Here is a 26743-nt window from a genome sequence, read left to right on the forward strand (position 1 = left end):
AAATAAAATTTTTATTTTAATAATTTTTCGTTAGTTTTTATTTTTATTTTTAAATTTAATTTAATTTTTAATGTTTTTAATTTTAACCTTTTTTTAATAGCTTTTTTTGTGGTTAAATTTTTAAGCTAACTTTTCAATTTGTTTTTAAATAGAATCTGTACCAAAAAAAAGTTTTTTTAAAATTTTTTTTTTTAAGTTTAGAAGCCCAAATGGACTTAATTTTTTTAAAATAATATTATTTAATATATTAAAAATTTAATTCAAAATGCCACATATTAATTTTACCGGATTTTCTTTTCGGTGGCATTAAAGTGATTGTTTTTTCTCCGATTTGGCACACGTATTAAGTTGCTCTCCCCGAGCTTGAGGCCACCATGTGCATGGCGCAACTCATCCTCGCCCTTGCACATTGGCACAGTGTTGTGCACCAGGACGTAAAGCTCGAGAATATATGTTCGATTCGAGGGGAGTCTTGAAGTTGGCAGACTTTGGCTCCAAGCCTGGTTGTGCGAGGGCGGGCCTGTGGAGGGCATCGTGGGGATGCCATACTACATCGCGCCAGAGGTGCCGATGGGGAGGAGGTGGACATGTGGAGCGCCGGGGTGGTGTTGTACGTGATCACTACAAAAAAACAAGGATTTAGTCACGGATTTTGCCACGAAAAATTGACCAAAATTCGTCGCTAAACCAATTTGCAACAAAAATTAGCAACGAAAAAATGTTCATCGCCAATTCGGCGTCGCAAAATTTTGCGACGAAAAAATAAAGTTCGTCGCTAATTAGCGACGAATTTTGCAACGACTATTTATTCGTGGCTAATTAGCGGCGAATAAGTTTCGTCGCAAATTAGCCACGAATTTTGCAACTAATTACTCTCCGTGGCAAATTAGCGACGAAACTTATTCGTCGCTAATTAGCCACAAAAAAAAATGTTGTCACTAAATTTAGAGACGAATTTTCTGTTCATCGCTAAATTTAGCGACGAAAAAATAATTTTTCGTTGCTAAATTTTGCGACACTAGATTAGCCACGAATTTTTTTTCGTGGCAAAATTCATCGTAAAACCCAATTAGCGACGAATTTTACAGAATTTTTCGTGGCAAAATTTGCTACGAATTTTTATTCGTCGCAAAATTCGTCACAAATTTGCTACAAATTTTTATTCGTTGCAAATGTTTGTCGCAAAAAGCGCATTTCTTTTTTTAGTGTTCCTTTTTATTCAATGGCATAGGGGTGAGGGAGTCTTGGATGACAGCAGGTCGAGGGAGTCCCCGGGCTGAGGTGGATGGCGACGGGGCTGGCAAGCTGGACGGTGGCGGAGGGGTGGGTCTCAGCTGGAGCAGGGAGCGTCGCGGGCAAAGGAGGAGCAGAGCAGGAGGGTAGTCGGGGTGCCGGGACAAGGAGAGGGAGAGAGACCGAGAGATGGAGATGGAGGTCGGGGGCTCGGGCTCGGGCTCGGGGGCGGACGGCTGGAGGGACGGCTGCAGGCTATGGGCGTCGTGGCCTGAGTTGTGGGGAACAGAGAGGCGATAGGGTGGAGGTCGACGACGGCTACGCGGGGCTGGCGGGCGACCGGCGATGGCCGCAACGGCGGGGTGACGACGAAGGCGGGTGGTGGTCAGCTGGAGGCTGGCATTGGCTAGGGAGGCTGCCGAATGAAGAAGAAGAAGAAGAAGAAGAAGATGATGAACAAGGGGGAAGGGGGGTCTGTTCGCACCAAGAGGTGGAAGAGAGAGAAGGTGAGTGGGGGGAAGAGAGAGAAGGTGAGGGGGAGGCTGCCGAATGAAGAAGAAGAAGAAGACGACGAAGAAGATGATGAATAGGGGGAAGGGGGGTCTGTTCACACCAAGAGGACGAAGAGAGAGAAGGTGAGTGGGGGGAAGAGAGAGAAGGACGAAGAGAGAGAAGGTGAGTGGGGTTAGGTGGGGAAAATTGAATGTTGTGGAGAGCGGAATGATAGAAAGGGGGCGGGAGAGTTTATAGAATGGGATTAGGCGGGAGGAGAGAGTGGGAATCGCAAAATTTCAAAAGTTTCCTCAAAAATTTAGCGACGAAATAAAGTCATCCGTCGCTAATTAGCGACGAAACACATAATTTCGTCGCTAATTTAAAAAAAAAATTTGCGACGAAAGATGAAATTCGTCGCAAAATTTGCGACAAATTCTCATTTCGTCGCAAATTGCTGGTATAAATTAAATAAAAAAGAAAAAAAATAATTAGCGACGAAAAAATAATTTCGTCACTAATTTCTAGAATAAATTAAAAAAAATTGCTACGAAATGTATTATTTCGTTGCAAATTTAGCGACGAACACTGTTTTTTCGTCGCAAATTAAATAAATTGAACATTTTCTTTTTTTTTTATTTCCTTCATATTAGCGACGAATAATACATTTCGTCGCTAAATTAGTGACGAAAATAATGAATCGTCGCTAATTTTAATATTTTCTTTGTTATTTTTATTCATAGTGCTAATTTTGCGACGAAAACAAAAGTTTGTCACTAATTAGCAACGAACGTTTATTTTCGTCGCTAATTAGCGACAAACGTCAATTTTCGTCGCTAACTTTTAATAAAAGAATTTGTGACGAAAAAGGACGTTCGTCGCTAATTGGCGACGAAGCCCATTTTCGTCGCAAAGGAGATAGTGATGAATAATTATTTCATGGCCATTTTCGTCGCTAATTAGCCACGAAAAATTTTTCGTGGGAATTTTCGTCGCAAATTAGCGACAAATTATTTTTCATCGCTATAGTCGTCACTAATGGGCGACGAATGTTTTCGTCGCTTATTTCATCGCAAATAGCGACGAATATTTATTTTGTCACTATTTTCATCGGAAATTAGCGACAAATTTTTTTCGTGGCAAATTTTTCGTGGCTAAATCCGTGTTTTTTTGTAGTGGATGATCATGGGGTGGCCGCCGTTCCCGGGTGAGTCGGCCTCGAAGGTCTTCAAGGCAGTGCTGAGGGGGAACCTCAAGTTCCCGGCCCCCTTTAGGACGGTGCCATCGACGGCAAAAGACTTGTTGAGGAAGATGATTTGCGGGGATGTTTTGAGGAGAACTTCTGGAGAGCAGGCCTTGAGGGAGTGCTTTCAATTTGTTTGCCCATTGTTGAAGTTGTTGTCCTACATCGCTTGCTAACGGGTTCTATGCGCTCTTTATATTCATGTGGTCTACTTCCATCTTCCACCTACTAGCTTAAACTTCGGGCTTGGACATTTTAACATGATATCAGAACGGATGTTATCCCATTCGCGAAAGTGCGTCCACTAGCATTCATATGGTCTCGTTCCATCTATCGGCTTAGTTTTTTGTGTTAGACTTTCTAACACCCATCATTGCATTAAAATGTTCAAAGCCCATTATAGTAGATAAAATGTTCAAAGCCCAATTATAGTAGATTTTGCAGGCCTTGAAAATGGCGTTGAAAGGTCTTATGTAGCTATAGACTTTTATTCTGCTATTGGTAGACAAAAAGAATTGGAGGAAAGTTCTTTTCTGAATAAAACGGAAGTTTATTTGTTAGCTTCCTTTTCAGCGTTTCCAGAAATTTAAGGAATGTCATGTTTGATTTAACGTGTTAACCTCTCCAAGATTAAGCAATCATCTTAATTTAGGGAATTGTACTTTTTAATTTTTTGTGCCTCTCTTATGGTACTCCTCTTGCTCTGTTTTTGCTCTGTTTTTCTTGAGCAGGACATCGTTGGATCCTGAGTGGAGGGGAGACCGTAGACTTGCCTGATCTGACCTAAGAAAAGGTACATGTATGTCTCAGAAGCGCAAAGAGACTATCACTGTCAAAAATTGCGTATAGATGTTGCCTATCGAGTGGGCCAATGTTATGAACAATTTTCTTGAGAAGATGACCAAGTTTGAATTCCATTCGTCTGATGCAACAAACTGAAGATTCCTGGGATGAACATGACTCCAATGAACCCACCAATCTTTATTTCCAGTACGACTCCGCAGTTGGTGAGCGGCCACATGAGTCCGCCCCCACAAGTGCCAGCAGCTTCTTCTTCCCCCAGAATTTCAGCAAACACTGTTTTTGGTTCTATCTTCTCTGGTTATTGTATAAACTATAAAGTAAGGTTTATATGAGAATCTGAGACAGTAGATAGATACTAGTGGCGTAAGAGTTTTTCTGGTCCTTCTCTTTTCGAATTGTTTCCTGATACTCGGAGAGAATAAAGGGTGTGAATAGAAGGTAGAGACTTTACTTCTGCTTTTACGAAACGATGGCTTGCCTTCAATTAAGAACGTAAATTAAATTTGCAGAAGAATTGGATTTGGGCTGCCCCTTCTTTTGTGGAGAATCAGTGCCTTTGTGCCAATAATGGATGGTTATTGGATGATGAACTCAGGAATTACAGTCTCCTTCACTTGGAGTTCAAGCTGATAAAGAGCTGTTTTAATATCATTTGCAGAATCTAAGGCATACCAATAGACACACCGGATGCTCCCGGAGGATTTCTGATAGAATCATTAACCGAACAATTTAGAAGATTAAATCTTCAGAGAATGTGGGGACGTTTCTCTTGTACCTTATCGAGCTACTCGGTGGAGAAACAATGCGATGACATTTCGACATCGGGCATGGACAAGACACTGGAGGATACCTCGTGGAGAGAATAAATTCTACTGAAAATGACGACAAAATTGTGGAGAGGGGGAAGAATTTGCTACTAAGGATACAATCTTGAAGTCCGAGTTCACTAAATTCTCTAAGTACATCTGAATGATTTGAAATAAACTAAAGGTTTTAGAAGTCAATTCTGTCGCTCTGTCACATGGTCGTCTTTACTTACATAAAAGAAAATAAGACAACTGAAACAGGGGGCTTTTGTGGAGAAAGTCTAGTGAGTCCTCCATTCGAATTTGCAGAAAGACATATATTCCTATTGAAATATGGCAGCTACAGCAGCAGAAGCACCAACAACAACAACAACAACAACAACAATAATAATAATAATAATAATAATAATAATAAATCCCAATCTTTCAGCCGCAATACATGCTGCTATTACAAAACACTGACATTATTAGTACATTTAAATATTAAATGATGCTTTCATCTAATAACTTAAGCTCGCAGTATCGGAGCAGAAGGTTCGAGATCAAATCTATCTAGTTCCGTTATTTATACCTCCCTAATTATATATTTTCATGCTCGGTTCTAAGTCATCCGCCGGTTTATGCTTTTAGAATAGCTGATCGTAGTCCAACAAAATCTGTCAATCTCGTCTCTCTTATTTATTTTTTATTTTCTATTGACAAAAACTCTATGCCAAATAAAGTCGGATGCAATGATGCTCGCGAATCAATAGTTCCTTTCCAGTGGGGCCCAACATAGCCATTGATAAATGTTGCGTGGAATAAATCATGAATTGAGAGAGTGCGCAAATGGATCCATAAGAATAGAAGACCTTTGCGATGCACTAGACTAGAAGAGCATCCCGAAGATATTAGTAATGAATATTACACGCTTTACTTTTGTGGCTAACCTGCATTCCCTTCATTTTGAGTATTTGCAGCTTTTCTAATGACAAACTTTAAGTTTTGCCTAATCTAAAGATTTTCATTAATGCGTTTTAGATGAATGCCTCCCATATCTGTATTTTTGCAGGTCCTTTGACATGTTTCACAAGTACTTGTGTACCCACGTGTGATTTTTCCAATAGGAAAATTGTAATTCTTTGTTATTTATTTAGGTCAATGAATGCAAGAAAAATCAGAAGCAATTGCAATGATCTCCAAATAAGGTAACGACAACAACAAGAAGATAGCATATTGATAAAAGGAAGAAATCATAAATAAAAGCACCAGAGTGTTTTTCTTTTCTTTCCCTCAGGAATCAATAACGGAGCAAGGGCCCAATGCATCACTCTGATCTACGAAACTTGAGGAAGAACCTCAACGCGGCTCGTCGCCCTACCCTGGATGACATTATGGGAATCGAGGCTTAGATCAAATCGCTCCCATTGATCCTCTACGCACCAGAGGAAGTAAACTTCTGGGTTACGTTCCATCACCTCATCGTAGCACTCTTGCAGAATACCCTCCCTCGTTCTACTACTGCTGTACGGATAGAACGCAAGAGCAAATTCTTCTGGCATCTCAAAGAATTGGAGCTCCTTGAGGTTCGCGAGGCCGCGGATGACAACCAGTAACGATTGCCAGTCCAAGTGCCTGCATCCGGCAATGTCGAGACTCTGAAGGCAAGGCATTGCCTGACCATTCATTGACAAAGATCTCAGGTTTTCCAGATTGACGAGGGTTAATTTCTTGAGCTTTCGGAACCCTCCATCTCCAAAATCCAATGTTTCCCCATCAAAGGCATTCCATAGCTCAAGCACCAAAAGATTGGGCAAATTCTGGAGAGCAATTAGGGGGCTTGATTTCAATCTGCTCGATGTCAAACACACACCGGCCAGATTGTTCAGCAGAGGAAGCCAATGAGGCACCTTCTTTAGACATCCTCTGATAAATAGAGCCCGAAGAAGCAGGGGAGGTGAAGACAGAAGATCCAAATCAATAACTTCAGACTCACTTTCTGCCATCACATCTAGCGATCGAAGCTTGGTCATCTTCTCGAGGGAGTGGCATAGTTCCTTTGCATCGTCTGTCTTCAACTCCGTTACGCCCAGCCTCGTTAACTGACTTAGCTCTCCCAGCTCTTGCATAATATTCTTGCTCCGACCACCTCCAGCTTTCACATAGCACAGTTTTTGCAGTGATTTTAGCGCTCCCATGCCCTGGGGAGCCGAAATTCCCTTTCTAGGACCGAAGGGTTGAGGAAATGTGAACTCCGAATCACGGTACGCCACCAGATACTGTAATTTCTTGAGTTTGGTTATCTCCACAGGCAGCTCAGAGACCAACGTCTGTTTAAGATCCAGAGTCTCCAGATTTTGCAGTTTCCCGATTGACCTAGGAATGATGCTCACGTTGGTCCCTCTCAAACTTAGATACTTCAAGTGGAACAGGACTGGTATTTGTCTGGGGAAGTTGTGAAGGGACGAGCCTCCCAGATCTAACACCCTCAGCAGCTTAGAGCCGCTTGGGACGAGTTGCTCATCTGTGGTTGACGATTCTCCGAACTCAAAAACGAGCAGAGAGCGTAGGCGGGGGAGATTTAGCCGGTTCAGTGCGTTGTTGCAGGTGTACTGGACTGACAGACGCCGGACTCTTTCGTCCAATTCTTTTTTCCGCTCAGATGCGAACGAAACGAAGTTTTCGTCCCTTAACTTGGAAAGGATACTTTCACGCATCAGGTCATGTACCCTACAACGGCTTAGCCTTCCGTCTTCAGCAGCTTCTGCAATTTGCAACAAACTCCTGTTTATAAGCTGCTTCAGGTGACTTTCAGCAACCTGCTCGTGTCATCCCTTCTATTTCCTCAACAAATCCTTCTGCAATCCACAGACGGTAGAGTCTCCTACACAGAATCACATGATCCTCTGGAAATACTCCCAAGTACAAAAAGCAGCTCTTCAAGTTATAATGCAAATCATTGTAGCTCAAGCTGAGAATTTTCCCGACAATTTGCATCCGGTCATCGCTTTCTAGTTTTTCAGGAAGGCTATGAGTAATCATCTCCCATTCTTGGTCATCTTTTGCAAAGAGAAGGCCACCAATTGCCACTATGGCAAGCGGTAAACCCTCACATTTTTTCAAAATCTGCCAAGAAAGGTGTTCTAGGTGAGGAGGACAGGGTTTCCCACGGAAGGCTTTCTTGCAGAATAAGGACCATGATTCTTCTAGAGATAAGGGCATACGGGTATAAACTTTTGATGGGTTGGATGAGACAGTAGCAATGTCAGCTATGCGAGTGGTGATTATCATTCGGCTATGGAAACTGCTATTAGGATTAGGCATTGCATGTTTTAAACCTTCTAGTGCTTCCAAGTTCCATACATCATCTAGAACAATGACGTACCTCTTTTGCTGCAGAAAGTCTTTCAGTGTCTGCTTGAGCCTCATGCTATTCGTGGATTCTAATCCTTGGGGGATCGGTTGCTGAACTTCTCCATGTAGTTGTGCAATTATGTCCCTCAAGATATTCTGAATATTGTAAGACTGTGAGACACTGATCCATGCATGGCTTTGAAAGTAGGCTTTTACACGGCGATCGTCGTAGACTCTTTTGGCCAGAGTGGTCTTCCCTGAACCCCCCATCCCTAAGATCGATATAACTTCAAGTCTGGGTTCTCCATCAACAAGCCATTTAATAAGCTTTTCTCTCGGCTCGTCAATCCCCACCAGTTCACCTTCCTCGACTAGAAAAGCGTCCTCCCTGAGATCGTGCCATGAGGTGCCTCTGGTGGATGCACTTGCACTTTGCTTCGGTAATATGACTTGAAATGGTATCGCCGATGCCCTTCTCGTATGCTGCTGACTCTTGACTTGATATAAGCTATTTTGGAGGAAATATGATGGCGTGCTTTCAAGTTCTTTATGGATGACTTGATCTTGTGAAAGTACCTGATGAACCCATGTCCGTGATCTCTTGCCGAGTTGAGCGTGAATTCATGCAGAATATCCTCTACATCGTATGCAACATCTCTGACCTGTTTCACCCACACCTTCAACTCAGGGTCATCTTCTTGCGACGACTGGGCACTTGCTAAGAAGGCCTTCATGCGCTCAAATTCATCTCTGATGAGTTCTATTTATCAACGTACCCCTTTCAATAATAGTTTCACATCTTTCTCAACGATCATAGCAAGCTTCTCAACCAAACAGGACACTGCTAATTCTGCCATTTCTCTTCCTCACTGATCTCACGAGATCAAAACTTAGCGAAGAAGGAAATAGGTACAGCGGTTTGCAAGTACCTTCTGAACCAAAAGAAGGAATCCTTTAAATGAACAGCCAACTAGGCTTGAGCTCGTCTATATGGCGAAGTATTCTCATGACTTCTCCACTCTGATGTTACAACACTGATTAGGATGCTAAGCAAACTGCCAAGTAAAGCCAGCTGCATTTCATTGGTCCCCAGGGGCAAATTTTTAAATTGCACTGTTGCATAGAGGATTCCAGCCGACAAGTGGGACTTGGCAATTTGCTACTCAGTGACTGGTCTGCTCACAATCCACTCAGCAGTGGAAGCGGGCGAAGACAAACGCCTCTTGAACTTTGGCCAAAACGCACGGTGGAATTCTTCTCTGTTAACGCCATTGCCTTACTTGCAACTGCAGAAAACGCCTTGCGAATGAACGATTGATCCTGAACTGAGGCATAGTGACCGATCGCTGAACCCTTGCCGCCCTGCTCTGCCTAGGTACCCCAAAATCCACGTAATCACGGTTTGCGGATGGTGGAGGATGACGAACTTGAGATGAGAAATGGATAAAGTATATAAGTTCTAATGATCTAACCCAGGTCCATGTTGTCGGTTGTCCAGTTTGAAGAAGTGTTTGAACAGTTTTATAGTTAGCACGTATCTCCTCCTAAATAATTAAAATCGGCTATTAAAGGTCATACTTCGATCCGATATAGTGACCAATTTAAGTCGCCCCATAACCTTGGGAAATTGGAGAAATTTCACGTATATTGCATTCCGGAGGCACTCTAGTTTACAAGGAGGACTATAATGCTCACCGTAGTGTGTATTATCGCATGAGCCCGGTGCCTGCACTCTCCGGATCCATCTGCACCACTAAAACTTGTGCATCGCAATGAATTTCACAGGAGGCCTACCAAATATGATAGTTCGGAAGGACACAAGGCATATATACACTCGATCCATACGACAATTTCTGCATATCGCTGCGACATATGCTTGGAAGGGATGTCTGAAGTATCTAAAATTGGTAATTAACCTAGAGATGATGCGTAGTTACTCATTCGCAAGGAGTTAAGTAGCTGAAGTTTTGTCAAAATAACGAGGTCTATTTTATTTTTTTTTTGTTGCAATGATCATATGTTTAAAAATCAGATTATCCTCTTAACAGACACTTTGATGACTTAATCATCATAATGAATAATCTTTAATTGATTGAAGCGTGCGCTCATGTAAAAATTTCAACAATGCATGTGAATGATCTTTCACAGACAAATATTCTGTCTAGGCTATACATTTTTGGGTTAATACCACGAAAAACCTCAAACTGGTACACATGTGACAAATTTACCATAAACTATTTTTATAACCACAAAAAATCCCAAACCGTTATACCTGTGATAAATTTACTCTCTGTTAGTTTCTGTTAAATTTTACCATCAAATTGTTGAGTTGGATGACACGTGATAATTGACGGATGTACCGGTTTGAGATTTTCACCCTATGTTTGTCATAGGTGTATTAGTTTGGGATTTTTCATGGTATTAACCCAATTTAAAAGAAACGAATGGAGATAAATTCATTACGGATGTATCAGTTTGGAGTTTTGATGGTAAAAATTTTTTTTGGGATAAATTTATCACATGTGTACTAGTTTAAGATTTTTTGTGGTATTAATCCTATAATTTTTTACATAAAGTAGTATTGCAAAGGGACTGTTTAGTCCCTTAATATCATAAGTTTTTCCACTTAATTCCCTCCATGTTCCTTGTCGACACGCTACAATAAGTACAAATATTAAGTAGGAGACAACAAAGCATATAAGGAAGATGAAATAAACATCAAATTAGACATATGACATAACATTCATGGATCATGGCCAAAGGTGAAGATATCCACAAATGGATGGATTCGACGATCTTGACGCCATGATGATGTATTATTGGGTCTATTTTGTCAATTGGCTCACTAATTCATTGGGAAGAGTTCCATGCCACACACACACACAAAGCCACAAGGGTCTCGGCATTCACGTAATTCCACCGTCCATAGTGTTAAAAAAGTCATAAACCTATTGCATTGGGGTCAATTTAGCCTTAAACCTTTTTTTTAATCAATTCATTCCCAAATCTTTTGCATCGGTATCAATTCAGTCACAAACCTTTTATTGGTGCTAATTGATTCCTAAAATTTTTAGATTTGTGCCAATTCGATCCTAAACTTTCTATATTTATACCAATTCAGTCAATTATAATCAAAAATCGCCGACGTGGACGTCGGTTATCTTATGTGGAGCGGCTAGCGCCGACGTAGATATTTTTTTTAATATTATTCTAATATTCAAATAACTTTTAAAAAGTAATAAAAAATATTTAAAATAATTAAAAATAGTATTAAAAATGTCCACGTTAGCACCAGCCATGCCACGTAGGACGATCGACATCCACGTAAGGGATTTCCTATCAAAATTGACTGGATTGACTCAATTAGTACAAATGCAAAAAGTTTAGGACTGAATTGACACCAATGCGAAAAGATTTATGACCGAATTGGCACCAATGCAAAAAGGTTTAGGATTGAATTGGCACCAATAAAAGGTTTAGAATCGAATTGTCACCAATTCAATGTTTCGAATTGAATTTGTATAAAAAGAAGTTTAAAACTGAATTGGTACCAATGCAATAAATTTAGAACTTTTTTGACACTTTTCCAATCAAAATGTGAACCTAAATCCCACAAAACAATAAGAACTCACACACACCAAAACCAAAGTTATATTATTCCTATGTTGGAAGTAGGAAAAGGCAAAATAGTCTAGACGATAAATAAAAGAACTTAAATCAAACGGACGATGATGTTTTTATTTGGTGCGGCCGGTCTGTTCACACGAATACAACGTGGTCAAAGGTCATGTCATCTAAATCAGTTTCATTTTCCCTTAGTTACCATGAACTTAGTTTGAAAATGCTAGACTTATACCGGTTTACAAAATTGATTTAGCGAGGGAGTATTTAAGGTTTTTGACGGTCTAACATACCACTTAGTAAACTAATTTGGTAAGCATGCACACAACATATAGCGCACGCAGCATGACTTATACAATAAGATAGTATAGAACCGGATCGGACCCAAAAAAAAAAAAAGTCACAACTAGTCAACAGTGGATGCGTATGGGTAATTCTCCGACTAAGGAACATAAGGAGAACAAATACCCACCAAGATTTATGTTTGGTACGACCGGCGGCTATTGAGTGGCCACACGAGTCCGCCCCACAAGTGACAAAGACTTCATCTTTCGGCAGAATTTTAGCAACTTTGTTGTTACTTCTGTCATCCGTGCGTATAGCATAAGCCGTTGTTTATATGAGAATCTGAGCAGCAGATAGATACTAGTGGCCGCTTAAGAACTTTTCTGGTCCTTCTCTTTTCGATTTTTTTTTCCTGATACTAAGAGAGATTAACGGATGTGCATTGAAAGTAAAGAATTTACTTCTACTGCTTTCTGGAAAAGATGATTCGCCTTCAATTAAGAATGTAAACTAATACCCAGAAGAATTTGACTTGAGAATCTGTCAACCCTCCGTATAGTTTTCCGTTTGCATATGCCTAACGTGTGATGTTTCAAGATGAAAATTATAGCACTTCTCATTTCTTCAGTCAAATTACTCTTTTGCCTCCATACTGGCAAAAAAAAAAAAAAAAACAATTCAAAATTTCATACAACACATGCAGAAGAATCAGAAACAAACGTAATGATCACTAAACAAGAAAACAACAAGAACAAGAAGGTAGCACGGGGGGATCTGAGGGTAGTGAATTCAAAGATAAAAGAATTGAAAAGTTCAGAGAACAATAATGATAATGCAAGAAATCATAAAAGCACCATACGATCTTCTGTCTCGTGATGATGGTCCTCTCCTCCAGGGGTCAACAAGGAGAAAGGGGACTGGCAGGGGCCAATATTGTTGAACCAAAAGAAATATAAGGGTGACTTTCGGATTATATGAAATGAGGCACGAAACGGATGGAGAAAATATTCTTATTGGAGAGTACTTGCTTCGGCTTCTGCTATTACAAATCTGAAGTCCCGCACTTTACAGTGAAGTGAATGGGACGTGCCCACAGAAGTCTTGTACCGTTAATAAAGGAAGAAGAGAGAGTTCACAACAAAACGAAAGTACCAAACATTCAAAAAGGACATCATGAAGAAACACGTAGCGGGCTGGAGAAATCCTTTGTCTTCTTGCTGGGAAACAGTATTGCACACTTGACTTCTTCACTCCATAGCATTTAATGGAGGGGAAGCATCCTTGTCTTCGTTCCAATTTTAATTTCATCGGAACGTCGCTTTTCTTCACAGTTGCACGTAGAGAGCCATGGAGAGCGCCTGACATTTTCTGCACGCGAAGATTAAATGCAGAACACACGCCGATCTCATTATATGTAGCATGGACTCAGCGTATCTTTCTCCTTTTTTGTCGTTTCCAACGATCAATTTTAACAGCCCCTCAAAATTGATTTTGAAATTTAGCGACACCAAACATCTTCTTTAACTTTTCGAATGAATCTGCCTTCAGTGCTTTTGTCAAAATATCTGCAATTTGATCTTTTGATATGCATAAATTAAATTTAACTTCACCATCTTTGACTCGCTCACGAATATAGTGATACTTAATATCGATGTGCTTGCTCCTGTCATGAAATATAGGATTCTTGGCTAATGCAATACCCGACTTATTGTCACATGTTATTTTGGTAGGATTGCTTATTCATGCATTAATTCACGCAGCATCCATCGAAGCCAAATGACTTGACATGTTGTTGAAGCCAACACCATATATTACGCCTCAGCTGTGGAGAGTGCGACAACTTGTCGCTTTTTCAAGGACCAAGAAATTACTCCCAATCCAAGAAATAAAGCATATCCATAAGTAATCTTTCGAGTCTCGATGTCACTTGTACCCCACTAGACTAAAATTGTCAATACAAGAATATAGAATTCCATGATCACGAGTTCCATTGGACAAACTGTAAAATTCTTTTTGCATCCTACAAATGTGATTGGTACGATTTTTCCATGAACCCGCTAATAATACCCACTCCATATGTGACGCCCTGGAAATTAGGCCCTTGGTACAGAGACCGAGTTCAATAAAAAGGATTATTATTGAACTTTAGTTGGTATTAAATTTCGGATCGAAAGGACGTACGTGACGAATTTTGAACAATTTCCGAAATGTCGTTCGATTTCGATCGGGTCTCGAAATCGTGGTCGCCACGAATTAGGATTTTTGTTCGTCGCGCCTAAACTTTTTCGGACCGAAATTAGCCCGTGAAAATCCAAATTTTATTCCCAATCGATTGAGCCAAAAATCCGATCAGTCCCGATTTATCAAAAGACCGTTCCGCCCTTGGATATTATACGTATAAGACGAAGAAAATAAATTTTGAGGTGATTGCGGACCCCACCTTCAGTCAATCCTCAGCCACCCCAGTCAAAGCCCACGTGATCTTCTCTCTCTCTCCCGTTGCTCTCTCTTCCTCCTATGTTTTTGCGCGAGAACAGCTCCCACCGTGCACAACTCCTCTTCCTTGGCGAAATTTGCCAAACGAACACCTCCATCCACCACCCTACTCCTCAATCCACCACTCCTCGCCGCCACCACCGTCATCCCGGCTGCCGTTCGCCGCCGGAAAGCCCAGAACAGCCCCGGCGAAATCCTGCCCTGTTTCGCGTTCACGGGCCACCCGAGCTGCTTCGGTCGTCCCGAGCCCCTTCCGACCACCACCCACCACCACACCATCTTCCCCTCGACCTCCAGACGCCATCCCACCGCCGCGCATCGCCGTGGAGCCACTGAACAACCCCGAATAGACCCGAAGTCCCGGTTACTCTGTTTTTCGCCGGGCTACTGTTTCACCGCTCTCTGCCGCGATTCAGCCGTACCCACCACCCACCGACCACCCCAAACGGTCACCCTCGACCTCTAGTTGTTCCACGAAGTCACCGGAAGTCGATCGCAGCCCGTAGAGCCCGATTTGAGCCCCGATCGGACCTCCTCTGTTCTGCCGTTTTCCTCTGTTTCTGCTCTGCAATTCTGTACAGCTGCTGTTCCGCCGCTTCCGGCCGCCGTCCGCCGCCCCCAGCTGGTCCCGAAGGTCGTCCTCGACCTGTAGGTGAGTCCCCCAGCCTTCCCCAGCCTCGCCTCAGTCCGTGAGATCGTTTTCCCCTCGATTTAGCCCCGGTTGCCCCTGTTTTTACCTATGTTGATTCTGTTTTTCCAGCCTCCGCTGTTCGCCGGACCTCCAGTCGCCGAGCTGCTGTCGTTTGCAGCGATTTCACTACCGAACTCGTCACTATTTCGGCTGTGAACAGTGTTGCCGGAACAGTGCCGCCGGTGAACAGTGTTTCCGGCGTGAACAGTATTTCTCGCGTGAATAGTGATTTCGGCCCCGGCCTCGAAAATCGTGCCCGGCCCGACCTCGACCACCATTTTTGGTGAGTTAACCCTAATCCTTGGTTAGGGCGCTAATTGCGCCTAGAATTAGTTAGCTAGTCGGTATGGAATTTAGGTAGATCCGATTATGGTTGGATTAGTTAGAAACCCGGTTTAGGGTAAATGACCATAATCGATTAAATTAGAATTGTCTGTGGCTAATTGTTGTTAAATGAATTTGACTGTATGTTGTGATTTGATCGCGAGCGAGCGATAAGTTAAGGACGAGCGATCGATTGGCGACTATAAATCAAATTGGCTAATTAATGACTACGGCACAAAATTGAGCCTTTATGTGGCCTAATTGAATTGATGACTTTGTTTGGGTGGATCACCCTGTTGAAATGTTGATTTGAGTACCTTAAATGCTCGTTGAGTGAATTAGTGTTTGTTTGGGAATTAATTGTCCCGTGTGTCTTTACAGCGTCTATTTGGTAGTCTGCATATGCATATGACCGTGTGCAAAATCAAAGACATATTTTAGTATGAAAATGACCTTGGGCCGAGTCTTTGAGCACGTTGTGTGAGCATCCGGCCTAAATCAAAGAGAATAAATTGATTGTTGTATCGGGTGTGCTGTATGGTCATATGAAGGAACGATGATGGGTTTTCCTAGCAAGTTCGAACTGTACACATAGTACACACCGTACCATTTTTATGGAGCCACACGACTTGCCAGAAGCACGATAATTCATACTCCGTATGGTACGTACGGTTTTAAGGGATTATCGGATGCCGGTCGCAGCTTGTGATGGACCGAAGCCCCGTATAGGGATGCCTACTTGCCGTGCCGTGCATGATGCACTGGATACACCGCTTGTAGTAGCCGTTGCCGAGAGGGAAAAGGAACGTAGCCCGGTCCTGCCGAAAGAATGCGGGATCGCGATAATTGTGAGAGTCGATCACGCCGGTCGTGTGGATCCTCATCACCGTGGCGCCAAGGGCGCGATCATCGTTAATAAATGGACTTGTGTGGTGTCAAGTGCATACTTGTGAGTGTGATGCGTGTTCGGTTGGTCGTCCGATGTGACTATTGAGTTGAGTTAAGCATTGCATTATGTGTGGCTCAAGACCGGTAAGTATGCATGTGGATGATTATTGCCTTGTGGTATAATTGTTGGATATATGTCTATATCGTGATTTTTATAATCCTTGTGTTTAGGATGTTTTAGGTGAATCATCGTCCTAACCGAGCTTAGGCTTGATTCACCGAGATATATATCTCACCCCGTTGTGGGAACCACTTTCGGGTCCCAAGCGATGGAGCTTTGCGGACACCAAGGCCAGGTTATGAGGGTAGTCTTTTGGAGTAGATGAGAAGTTAACCTTATCTGACCTAGTAACCTTTTGAGGTCTAGTGAGCCGCCCCGAAGTATGGGGTTGTATATCTTTCTGTAGCTCAGGAGGGTTAAGGCTCATCTGCTATTTGGTGATTGTATATGTTACCTTTTGATTATCTGCCTTGGTATGTATTTCCCGCTATGCTATCCCTGTTTGTTTATATGTTGTCCGGAAGTAAACCGTTTCCGCATGCGTATATAGTTGATAGGTCGATAACGCGCCTGGGACGTTATCCTTCGTGACCTCATGGCAATTTGGTAGGGATGTCGCGGGCTCGAGAGTCGGGGCGTGACACCATAGATAGTATCCGGCCACGTAGAAGCTAAATATCTCAAACTACCAACAATGCTTTTGAAATAAGTGGGATTTATCAGTTCACCGGTTCCTTCTTTCTTCGGCTCCAACCGTTGTACTCGCGGAGTCTGAGTTGGTTTGAGCGATTCTATTTTCAATTGCTTCAAAATATCATTCCTATTTATTCTACCCCGACAAAATGTAGACTTGCCCGAACATTCCACAATGAAAAAGGGAATATTATTTTAGAATAAATGATTGAATTGGTACCCGAATACGTTCATGTTGTCATATCTTGTTGACCCAGTCGTTGGAGAAATTATGCAACTAATATCTTGACATTTAGCATAGATAAGATGGTGGGTGCGCGTAGTAAAAATCCGATATCTTCACCTATAGATTTTGTTAAGAGAGAGGTCGAATATAAGCCCGTCAACATATCTAGTTAGACCCCACCTTGCTCACAAGATTAAGCTAACGAGTTCTAAAATTTCTTTCTTACGAGATTTGGGTTAACAAACCAATCTACATCCTCCAATCGAGTTGTTTGCTTAAACTTGAGACATAATTTAAAGCGCCCGAGAAGTTACATTGCGAAGCGAATAACTCTACTCAAATGATCTCAAAATTGGAAGCGGTAGAAACAAATTAGCCAGGAGTAATGCAATGTTGAGGTCCGAGTTTATTTAATTCTCAAGATGCGTCTGAATTATTAGCAATAAAGGAAAGGTTTTAGAAGTCAATTTTACTGCTCTATCCCCAAGCTATCTATACTTGGAAAAAATAAAATAAAAATGGGAACAACTGAAACAGCAGGCGGCGGGCGCATGTAGCATTTGCCTGGCTCTGCTTTTCATGAAAGAAGGTTAATTGTGCCCTCTATTCAATTTATCATATCTGTCGATCCTCCATCTATTTTCATAGCATGTGATCTTCCAAGACGCAAAATTGTAATTCTTCTCGTTTCTTTAGTCAAACCACTCGTTTGACTCCATACAGGCCAAAAGTAAAACAACCCATATAATATAATATATGCAGAAAGTAAGGAACAAAAAGTACTGACAACTAAATAAGATAACAACAGCAACAAGATAGTAGCCCGGGGATATGAAAGTTCTTAGATAAAAAATATCGATAATGGAAGGAGTCATAAAAGCGGCGGAGGATCTTCTTGCTCGTGACGATGGTCTTCTAGGATCAATGACGGACCAAAGGGACTAGCAGGGGGGCCAGCATATCCCTACGATCTACGAAACTAGAGGCAGAACCTCATCGCGGCTCATCGCCCTACCCTTGATGACATTGTAGGATTGGATGCTAAGATCATGTATCTCCCAGTGATCCTCTATCTGCCAGATAAAGGAGACTTCCGGGTTACGTTCCATCACCTCCTCATAGCACTCTTGCACGATACCCTCCCTCATTCCGCTACTGCTTTGCGGATAGAACGCAAGAGCAAATTCTTCTGGCATCCCAAAGAATTCGAGATCCTTGAGGCTCGCGAGGCTGCGGATAACAACCAGTAATGATTGCCAGTCCAAGTGCCGGCATCCGACAATGGAGAGACTCTCAAGGCAAGGCATTGCCTGACCATTCATCAACACAAAGCTCAGATTTTCCAGATCTTCAAAGTGCAACTTCTTCAGCTTTGGGAACCCTCCATCTCCAAAAGCCAATGTTTCCCCATCGAAGGCACTAACCAGTCCAAGCTCCACGAGATTGGGCAAATTCTGGAGAGCAATTAGGGGGCTCGATTTCAATCTGGACTGTGACAAACTCATTTTCACCAGATTGTTCAGCAGAGGTACCCAATGAGGCAGCTCCTTTAGACATCCTTGGATATTTAGAGTCCGAAGGATCAGGGGAGGAGAAGATAGAAAATCCAAATCAATAACTTCAGACTCACTTGCTGCGGTTACACTTAGTGTTCGCAGGTTGGTCATCTTCTCGAGGGAGAGGCATAGTTCCTTTGCATCATTTGTCTCAAGGCCCATCACACCCAGCCTCGTTAGTTGACTTAATTCACCCAGCTCTTGCATTGTATTCTTGCTCCGACCCCGTCCAGCTTTTACACAGGTCAATTTCTGCAGTGATGCCAGCGCTCCAATGCCCTGGGGAGCAGAAAATCCCGTAACAAAACCTAGGTCATTCACTCCCGTATAACTGTACACCACCAGATGCTGTAATTTCGTGAGCTTGGTTATCTCCACAGGCAGCTCAGAGACCAACGTCTGTTTAAGATCCAGAGTCTCCAGATTTTGGAGTTTCCCAATTGACCTAGGAATGATGCTCACGTTGGTCCCTCTCAAACTTAGATACTTCAAGTGGAACAGGTCTAGTATTTGTCTGGGGAAGTTGTGAAGGGACGAGCCTCCCAGATCTAACACCCTCAACAGCTTAGAGCCACTTGGGACGAATTGCCCATCTGAGCTTGACGATTCTCCTACCTCAAAAATGAGCAGAGAACGTAGGCGGGGGAGGATTAGCTGGTTCAGTGCATTGTTGTTGGTGGATTCGACTGACAGACGCCGCACTCTTTCGTTCAATTCTTTTCTCTGCTCAGATGCGAACGAAACAAAGTTTTCATCCCTTAACTTAGAAAGGATGCTTTCACGCATTAGGTCATGTACCCTACAACGTCTTAGCCTTCCGCCTGAAACTCTTTCTGCAATTTGCACCAAACTTCGGTTTATAAGCTCCTTCAGGTATCTTTCAGCAACCTCCTCCTGTGTCATCCCTTCTCTTTTCTCAACAAATCCTTCTGCGATCCACAGACGGATGAGTCTACTACACTCAATCTCATGATCCTCAGGAAATACTCCCAAGTACAAAAAGCAACTTTTCAAGTTATAATGCAAGTCATTGTAGCTCAAGCTGAGAATTTTCCTGAAAATTTGCATCCTGTCATCGCTTTCCAGTTCTGCAGCAAGGCTACGATTAATCATCGCCCATTCTTGGCCATCTTTTGCAAAGAGAAGGCCACCAATTGCCACTATGGCCAGTGGCAAACCCTCACATTTTCTCAAAATCTGTAGAGAAAGGTGTTCTAGGTGAGGAGGACAGGGCTTCCCACGGAAGGCTTTCTTGCAGAATAAGGACCATGATTCTTCTGGAGATAAGGGCATACGGGTATAAACTTTTGACGGGTTGGATGAGACAGTAGCAACGTCAGCCATACGAGCAGTGATTATTATTCGGCTACAGAAGCTGCTATTAGGCATTGCACTTTTTATACCATCTAGTGCTTCCAAGTTCCATACATCATCTAGAACAATGACGTACCTCTTTTGCTGCAGAAAGTCTTTCACTTTCTGCTTGAGGCTCGCGATACTCATGGATTCTAATCCTTGAGGAACCGGCTGCTGAATTTCTCCTTGTAGTCGAGCAATTATGTCCCTCAAGATACTCTCAATATTATAAGTCTGGGAGACACTGATCCATGCATGGCTTTGGAAGTAGGCTTTCACTTGGCAATCGTCGTAGACTCTTTTTGCCAGAGTGGTCTTCCCAGAACCCCCCATCCCTAAGATCGATATAACTTCAAGTCCGGGTTCTCCATCAACAAGCCAATTAATAAGATCTTCTCTCGGCTTGTCAATCCCCACCAGTTCACCTTCCTGGACAAGAAAAGTGTCCTCCCTGAGATCGTGCCAGGAGGTGCCTCTGCTGGATGCCCTCGCACTTTGCTCCCCGTCATATGGCTTCAAATTATATCGCTGATGCCTTTCGCCGATGCTGTGGACTCTTGACTTGATATCATCTATCTTGGAGGAGATATGATGGCGTGCTTTCAAGTTATGTATGGATGACTTGATCTTGTGAAAGCACTTCATGAACCCATGTCCATGATCTGTTGCCAAGTTGAGCGTGAATTCATCCAGAATATCCTCCACATCGTATGTGTAACACCCCAATTCCTAGCAAAAAAAGGGAATGACACAGCCGTCCTCCCTTCCGAAGGACGCAGCCTTAAACCACCCAAAATCGAACTTCCAAAAATCACCATTGATAATGCTCTGGCTCTAATGGCAACCTGAAAGATTGGGAAAGAAAGGGATGAGCAACCACAGCTCAGTGAGTAGTGCGTACCTCTTCTAAGCAGATCGAGCACCCACTATGCATATTTACAAAATCATAACCGAACTCAATAATCCCAAACTCGCTTGATAATATGAGCACAACTACAAATATAAATTATTTACTTTCATCGGTCATAATACACACTAAAGTACGCGGTCACGTGAATAACAAAGTCTTTAAATACATGTTACTTTTAGCTATCACAGTTCATATATATACAAAACCAAAAGTGAGTTATATCTTTCTACAATAACTTTATAAATATCAAAAATCTTCATTTAAATCAACAAAACTTCAAATCAAATATCAATGGTCTATTCCATTGATTAATCTCATACATAATCAATGACGATGGTCCATTCCATCGACTAATCTCAAATCACATGTCAATAGTCCATTCTATTGACCAAACTCATGCTCAAATATCTAACTATGGTCACGTATAACGCCTCGTGACAAGGCGACCAAGATTCCCCCCTTGACAAGGTCTCCACCTATAATGCCGGTGGCTCGGCCCACAAGGATATCCTAACATTAGTATGCGCATACCCACAAGTCCCTCAATGGGCTCATAGCGATATTGAGCATCAACACAACTCATAGTACTATTTTTACAATTCACAAAACAATTCAAAATCAATATCACAAGTTGGTTTCTCAACTAAAACCGATAGCCTTTTCGCAAAAACTCACCGCTAGAAATACTTTTGTAAAGCACTTCCCAAATCATTTTCGAAACTCATTCCACAAGCTAGTTTGCAACTTAATGCACATGTATATAAACAAGTATATAATGAAAATGACTTTCACCATACCTTTCATAACACATTTATAAACTTTTCGTAATGGCTGTCATACGGACTTTTTAAACCATTTCAAATAGCAAATGGGGTAGCAAATGCCCGATCCGAAGTTATGCATTAAATATGCTATAAACATCACTTTTCCCTTTTAGCGAAATCACACTTTTCACATAATACATCTCATACTTTTTATTTTTCAAAATATGCATTTACTAATTCAAAGAAGAGATAACACCACTCACCTGGAAAAGCCAAAAACTAGCTTAGGATTGTTACTCGAGCCGACACACACGTGTTCCTATCGGATATAATGAAAACCATTATCAAAAATAACAAGCTACTCTACAGCATGAATTGATTGAAAAATGTCTATTTGTCACTAAGACGACACCTACGCACCAACAAAACGCTCGCTCATGAGGAACACGCATGTTGTCCGCTACACGCAGCTTGCGCGTTAAACTTAAACGAACCATAACTCCCTCCTCCGAGCTTCGATTTAAACGAACTTATAGTCCAAAGAAAGCTCTTTTAATGTACAACAAAACCCCCAACACAGCTCATCCATAATCTATCCAAAAATCGGCAAGAACGGGCGCAACATGTTCTGGTCGCGCACTGTTCACTGCACGTGTCAAACTTCCAATTTTTGTTTCGGACAAACCACAAGTCCAAATCGAGTTCTGTAAAGTCCCACAGCACCACAACACCCTAAACTATCGTTACCCTAAAGAATCTCAACTTAACGACTCCAAAATCTGACTTCGCGGCTCAATTTTCCCATAAATCCGAATTTGAGCCCTAAAAACGAAAACCATTCCGATTATATGAACGAGGAGCACAAGCACTTACAGAGCCTTGTGAATCGAAGTTGAATCGTCTTGAAGGGCATCCGATTCTCGTACGCCATCTCTTTCTTCTTCTTCTTCTTTTTCTTCTTCTTCTCTCCCGAGTGTTTTCTCTCTCCCCGTTGCTGCCCCTCTTTTCTTTTATAATATGAGCCCCTTTTCTTCTTTGACTTTTCAACCCTTTCCTTTTCTCTTTTTTTTTTTTTTGACTTCGTCAAAACCATATTTTACAGTATGCAACCTCTCTGACTTGTTTCACCCATATCTTCAACTCAGGATCATCTTCTTGCAACGACTCGGCACGTTCTAAGAAGGCCTTCATGTGCTCAAATTCATCTCTGATGAGTACGATTTCTCCACGTACCCCTTTCAATAGTTTAACCTCTTTCTCGACGAGCATAGAAAGCTTCCCAAGCAGAAAGGAAACTGCGGATTCTGCCATTGCTCTTGCTCACTGATCGCACGAGAGCAAAACTCAGGCCAGAAGGAAATAGCTGCAGTGTCGGTGTCGGACACGCTCCTACACGCGTTCGATGCGAGGTCAACGGCAGCGACAGGCCGGGCACACGCGTGTCGGTGAGGAAGGAGAGCAGGGATGGCACAGATCTGGAGGGTAGAGATCGGAGGAGAAGGGGAGGACTGAGGAGTTGTCTGCCTCTTAGGCCATGAAAGCGACGAGGGAGAGAGCCGGCGATCCGCGGCGAGCGCTGGAGGAGAGACGAAGCAGCCAAACCAGGGGGGTCGTCATTCCCTTCGCGAGACAGAGAGGAGAGAGAGGTGAAGCAGAGATTTTTTTTAAAAAGTAAAGAGAAGAAGGGGGTGGTGGTATAAGACGTAAGATCAGAGAGGAGGAGAGAGCATTTTCTGACTTGTGTCTAATCTACTGTGCAGTGTACGGAGCTAGCCAGTGTAAAGCTCTGTTTTTTCCATTTAATGGGAAAGAAAAGAAGGCAGATTTTCGGAAATCCGCTGGGCTCACTCGGCTGAGCGCAGGATATTTTTTAAAAAAAGTAAACGAAGGGAGCGCGGGGGAGCGTGTTTTGTCTGTGGGGTCTATCAATCGTCTAGAAAACTCTTCGACCAAAAAAAGAAACAATTGTCTAGACTCTAGTTCAAATTACGGGACCATTAATGGTAGACTTTTTTTTTTCATTTTTTAAAAAATTATAAAAATGGTAATTATATATTTAATATATAACATATTCTCAACATATCAGAAATTTTTATTTTTTAAAAATTACGTGTATCGCGTCCGTATTGTAATCACTGGTACTGTTTAAGACTAAAAGAAAGAATCCTTTGTGCGAGCATCAAAATGGGCTCCAGCTCATCTACTCGGCGAATCCTTCATGTGACTTCTCCACTCTGATAGTACAACTATAATTGCGCTAGCCGAGCCAAGTCAACTGCCAAGTAACTCCAGCTGCAATTTCGCATGGCCCCACTGGCAATTATTGCACTGCTGCATCGGCAGACTCGTCTACTCACTATCCAGTCAACAATGGATGCTGGAATTGTGGAACGGGGCGAGCTAAAAGTGAGAGTGAGCGACCCAAAACGCAGCGTGGTTAATACTGTTGCTTCCTGAAGGAAGCGTCTTGGGAACCGATTTATGTGCTAGATATGCTTTGTTGCGGAGGATTTGGGCAGAGCAGGCCTTGAGTGAGTGCTTCCAACATTTTTGCCTATCATTTTCTTTATCCATTTGATTTCATTTGGTGTTAAAACATTCTAGCGCGCAAACGGTGTTGAAAGGTCTTTTCAGCTTAAAACCTTTGAGTCTCTTTGCTAGACGAAAAGAATGAGTAGTCATCTTAGTCCAGGGAATGATGCTCCTTTATCTTTTTGTGCCTCTTATTGGTAATCCTATTGCTCTGTTTTTCTTGAGCAGGACGTCTTGGGATCTTGAGTGGAGGGTAGACTCTGGAATCCCCTAATCTGACCTAAGAAAAGATTCATGCATCTGTCGGTTGCGCAAAGAAACTGTTAATGTCAAAATTTGCATCTAAAGGTTGCCTATTCATTATGCCATCGATGTGAATAATTTACTGAGAGAGAGAGAGAGAGAGAGAGAGAGAGAGAGAGAGAGAGAGAGAGAGAGAGAATGACCATGACTCCAAACACCCACCAAGCTTTATCTTTGGTACGACTCTGCAGCTATTAATGTAAATTCACCAGCATTATCTAACTGGATCTTCTGGATCGAGTAATTAGAAAATTGTGTATGTAATTTAATTAGCTGAATGAATAATTTTGCGAAGGCCATATTACGTGTTGACAACAAGTCAACGTATGTCCATCGCGTTGAAGCATCAATCAAGACTATGAAGTACCCGAAAAGTCCACATGTAGGGTGGATAGGCCCACATATATCTCCTTGAATTTTATGCAAAAATATAGGAGATTCCACTCTTACTTTTGTATGAGACGGCCGCATAATTAATTTACCATCAGTGCACGAATCACATACATTATCAGTAGGTGAATGGAGCCCATGATTTGTTAATGCATGTCCAACTGAATGTGTCAATATTCGACGCATCATATTCGACCCTGGGCGACTCAAACAATCATGCTATAATTGAAAACCTTGTGGATTTGTGAACTTCGGGTTCATCGCAACATGTTTATTACTCACATTTATGTAAGTATAATATAACCCGGAGGAGAATGATGGTAACTTTCCATAATTTATTTTATATATCCACCTATCCGAGTTAGATATAAGTATTCTTTACTACCTTCGGTCTCGGTTTCAACGTGAAACCCATTGGAATGAATATCTTTAAAGCCGAGTAGGTTTCTTTTTTATCGTGGGCAAAATAAAGCATCGTTAATGAAAATTTCTGTGCCCATTGGTAATATTACACGAGATCTTCCAGAGTCCGTAATTATGTTACTATTGCCTGAAATAGTGGTAATATTCCCTTCGCATTTTTTTAATGTCTCAAAGAACTTCCTCTGTTGGAGGATAGTATGTGTAGTACCACTGTCCACAAGACAAAGAATACCATTGTTCTCCTCGAGATAATTGCTCATCATCATTGATAACTAACATAAAAGAATAAGTAATGAAATAATATTAGACATGAATATTATTCAAAAACTAAGAGAATACATATGAATAAACATAAACTTATATATTGCTTAATCTAAATCCAAAAAATGATCAATATCAAAAGATGTATTGTAAAGATATGATTCTTTATTCTCCATAAAGGGCTTGGTTGTAACATTAGCTTCCCTTTTTCTCTCATCTTGTTCCCTTTGATAGTGGTCAACCAAGTGTTTTGGGGTGCGACAAGTGCGAGACCAATGGCCCGTAGAACCACATCTATGAAAAACATTGGCACCGACCTGGTTAGGTGCTTCTAGACCTTCTTTTCTTTGTGAACCACGTTTAGGTCCTTGTGAATCTCTATCTCGGCTCTTATAAGGCCGATTTTTCAAGTTACGCCTTTTGCCCTTCCAATGCCGGTGACTCTTGTTTTTATGACGTGCGACGTGTGCTTCGTGCACAAGTGCAGATCCGATAAGATGGGAATTATGATTTTGTATCAACAATTGGTTGTGCTTTTCGGCTACAAGTAGTGCAGAAATTAATTATGCATGCTTGGAGTAATTTTTTGCCCTATACTGCTGCTGGAGTACAAGGTTATTGGTATGAAAAGTAGATAATGTTTTTTCCAACATTTCAGTCTCTGTGATTTGCTGTCCACGTAGTCTTAATTGTGATACAATTCGGTGAATAGCATAATTATATTATGCTACCGACTTAAAATCCTAAAAGCATAAATTGATCCATTGAAACCTGGCATGAGGAAGGACCACTTCTTGTTGATGATCAAAGCGATCCTTCGGGGATTGCCATAGAATTGCGGGGTCCTCCTCGGTCAAATACTCGGCCTTTAAATCTTCATGTAAATGGTGGCGAATGAAGATAAGAGCCTTAGCCTTCTGGGCTGGGGTATAATTAGATTCTGGGAGAATAGATCGATTGAGATCTAATGATGTTAAGTGTATCTTGACATCAAAAGCCCATGTTAGATAATTACTTCCGGTAATATCTAACGTTGCAAACTCTCTCTTGGT

The 26743-nt window shown here is 41.9% G+C and overlaps 1 protein-coding gene and 2 pseudogenes across 1 annotated transcript; 1 reads left to right on the plus strand and 2 right to left on the minus strand.

Moving 5' to 3' along the window:
- Positions 1-380: 380 nt before the first annotated feature.
- On the plus strand, positions 381-3144 carry LOC125314875 (annotated as a pseudogene).
- Positions 3145-5877: 2733 nt separating this feature from the next.
- On the minus strand, positions 5878-8803 carry LOC125314878 (annotated as a pseudogene).
- A 9222-nt stretch (positions 8804-18025) lies between these two features.
- LOC115730926 (disease resistance protein RPM1-like) lies at positions 18026-23093 on the minus strand. The gene is made up of 3 exons (XM_048278142.1): positions 22902-23093; positions 20924-20953; positions 18026-20837 (listed from the first exon to the last, which is right to left on the minus strand). The coding sequence occupies exons 1-3, from the start codon at positions 23091-23093 to the stop codon at positions 18168-18170; spliced, it is 2892 nt and encodes a 963-aa protein (XP_048134099.1). The 3' UTR covers positions 18026-18167.
- Positions 23094-26743: the final 3650 nt, after the last annotated feature.

This window comes from Rhodamnia argentea, chromosome 1, assembly GCF_020921035.1.
Source record: "Rhodamnia argentea isolate NSW1041297 chromosome 1, ASM2092103v1, whole genome shotgun sequence".
Lineage (NCBI taxonomy): Eukaryota > Viridiplantae > Streptophyta > Magnoliopsida > Myrtales > Myrtaceae > Rhodamnia > Rhodamnia argentea.

Excerpts from the sequence above, each read along its gene's own strand:
- LOC115730926 (XM_048278142.1), bottom strand. The coding sequence starts at position 23,093 with ATGGCAGAATCCGCAGTTTCCTTTCTGCTTGGGAAGCTTTCTATGCTC. Across the intron at positions 20,954-22,901 it reads TGAAGATATGGGTGAAACAA|GTTGCCATTAGAGCCAGAGC; the intron begins GTCAGAGAGGTT and ends CCAATCTTTCAG. Across the intron at positions 20,838-20,923 it reads GAGCCAGAGCATTATCAATG|GAATTGGGGTGTTACACATA; the intron begins GTGATTTTTGGA and ends TTTTTTTGCTAG.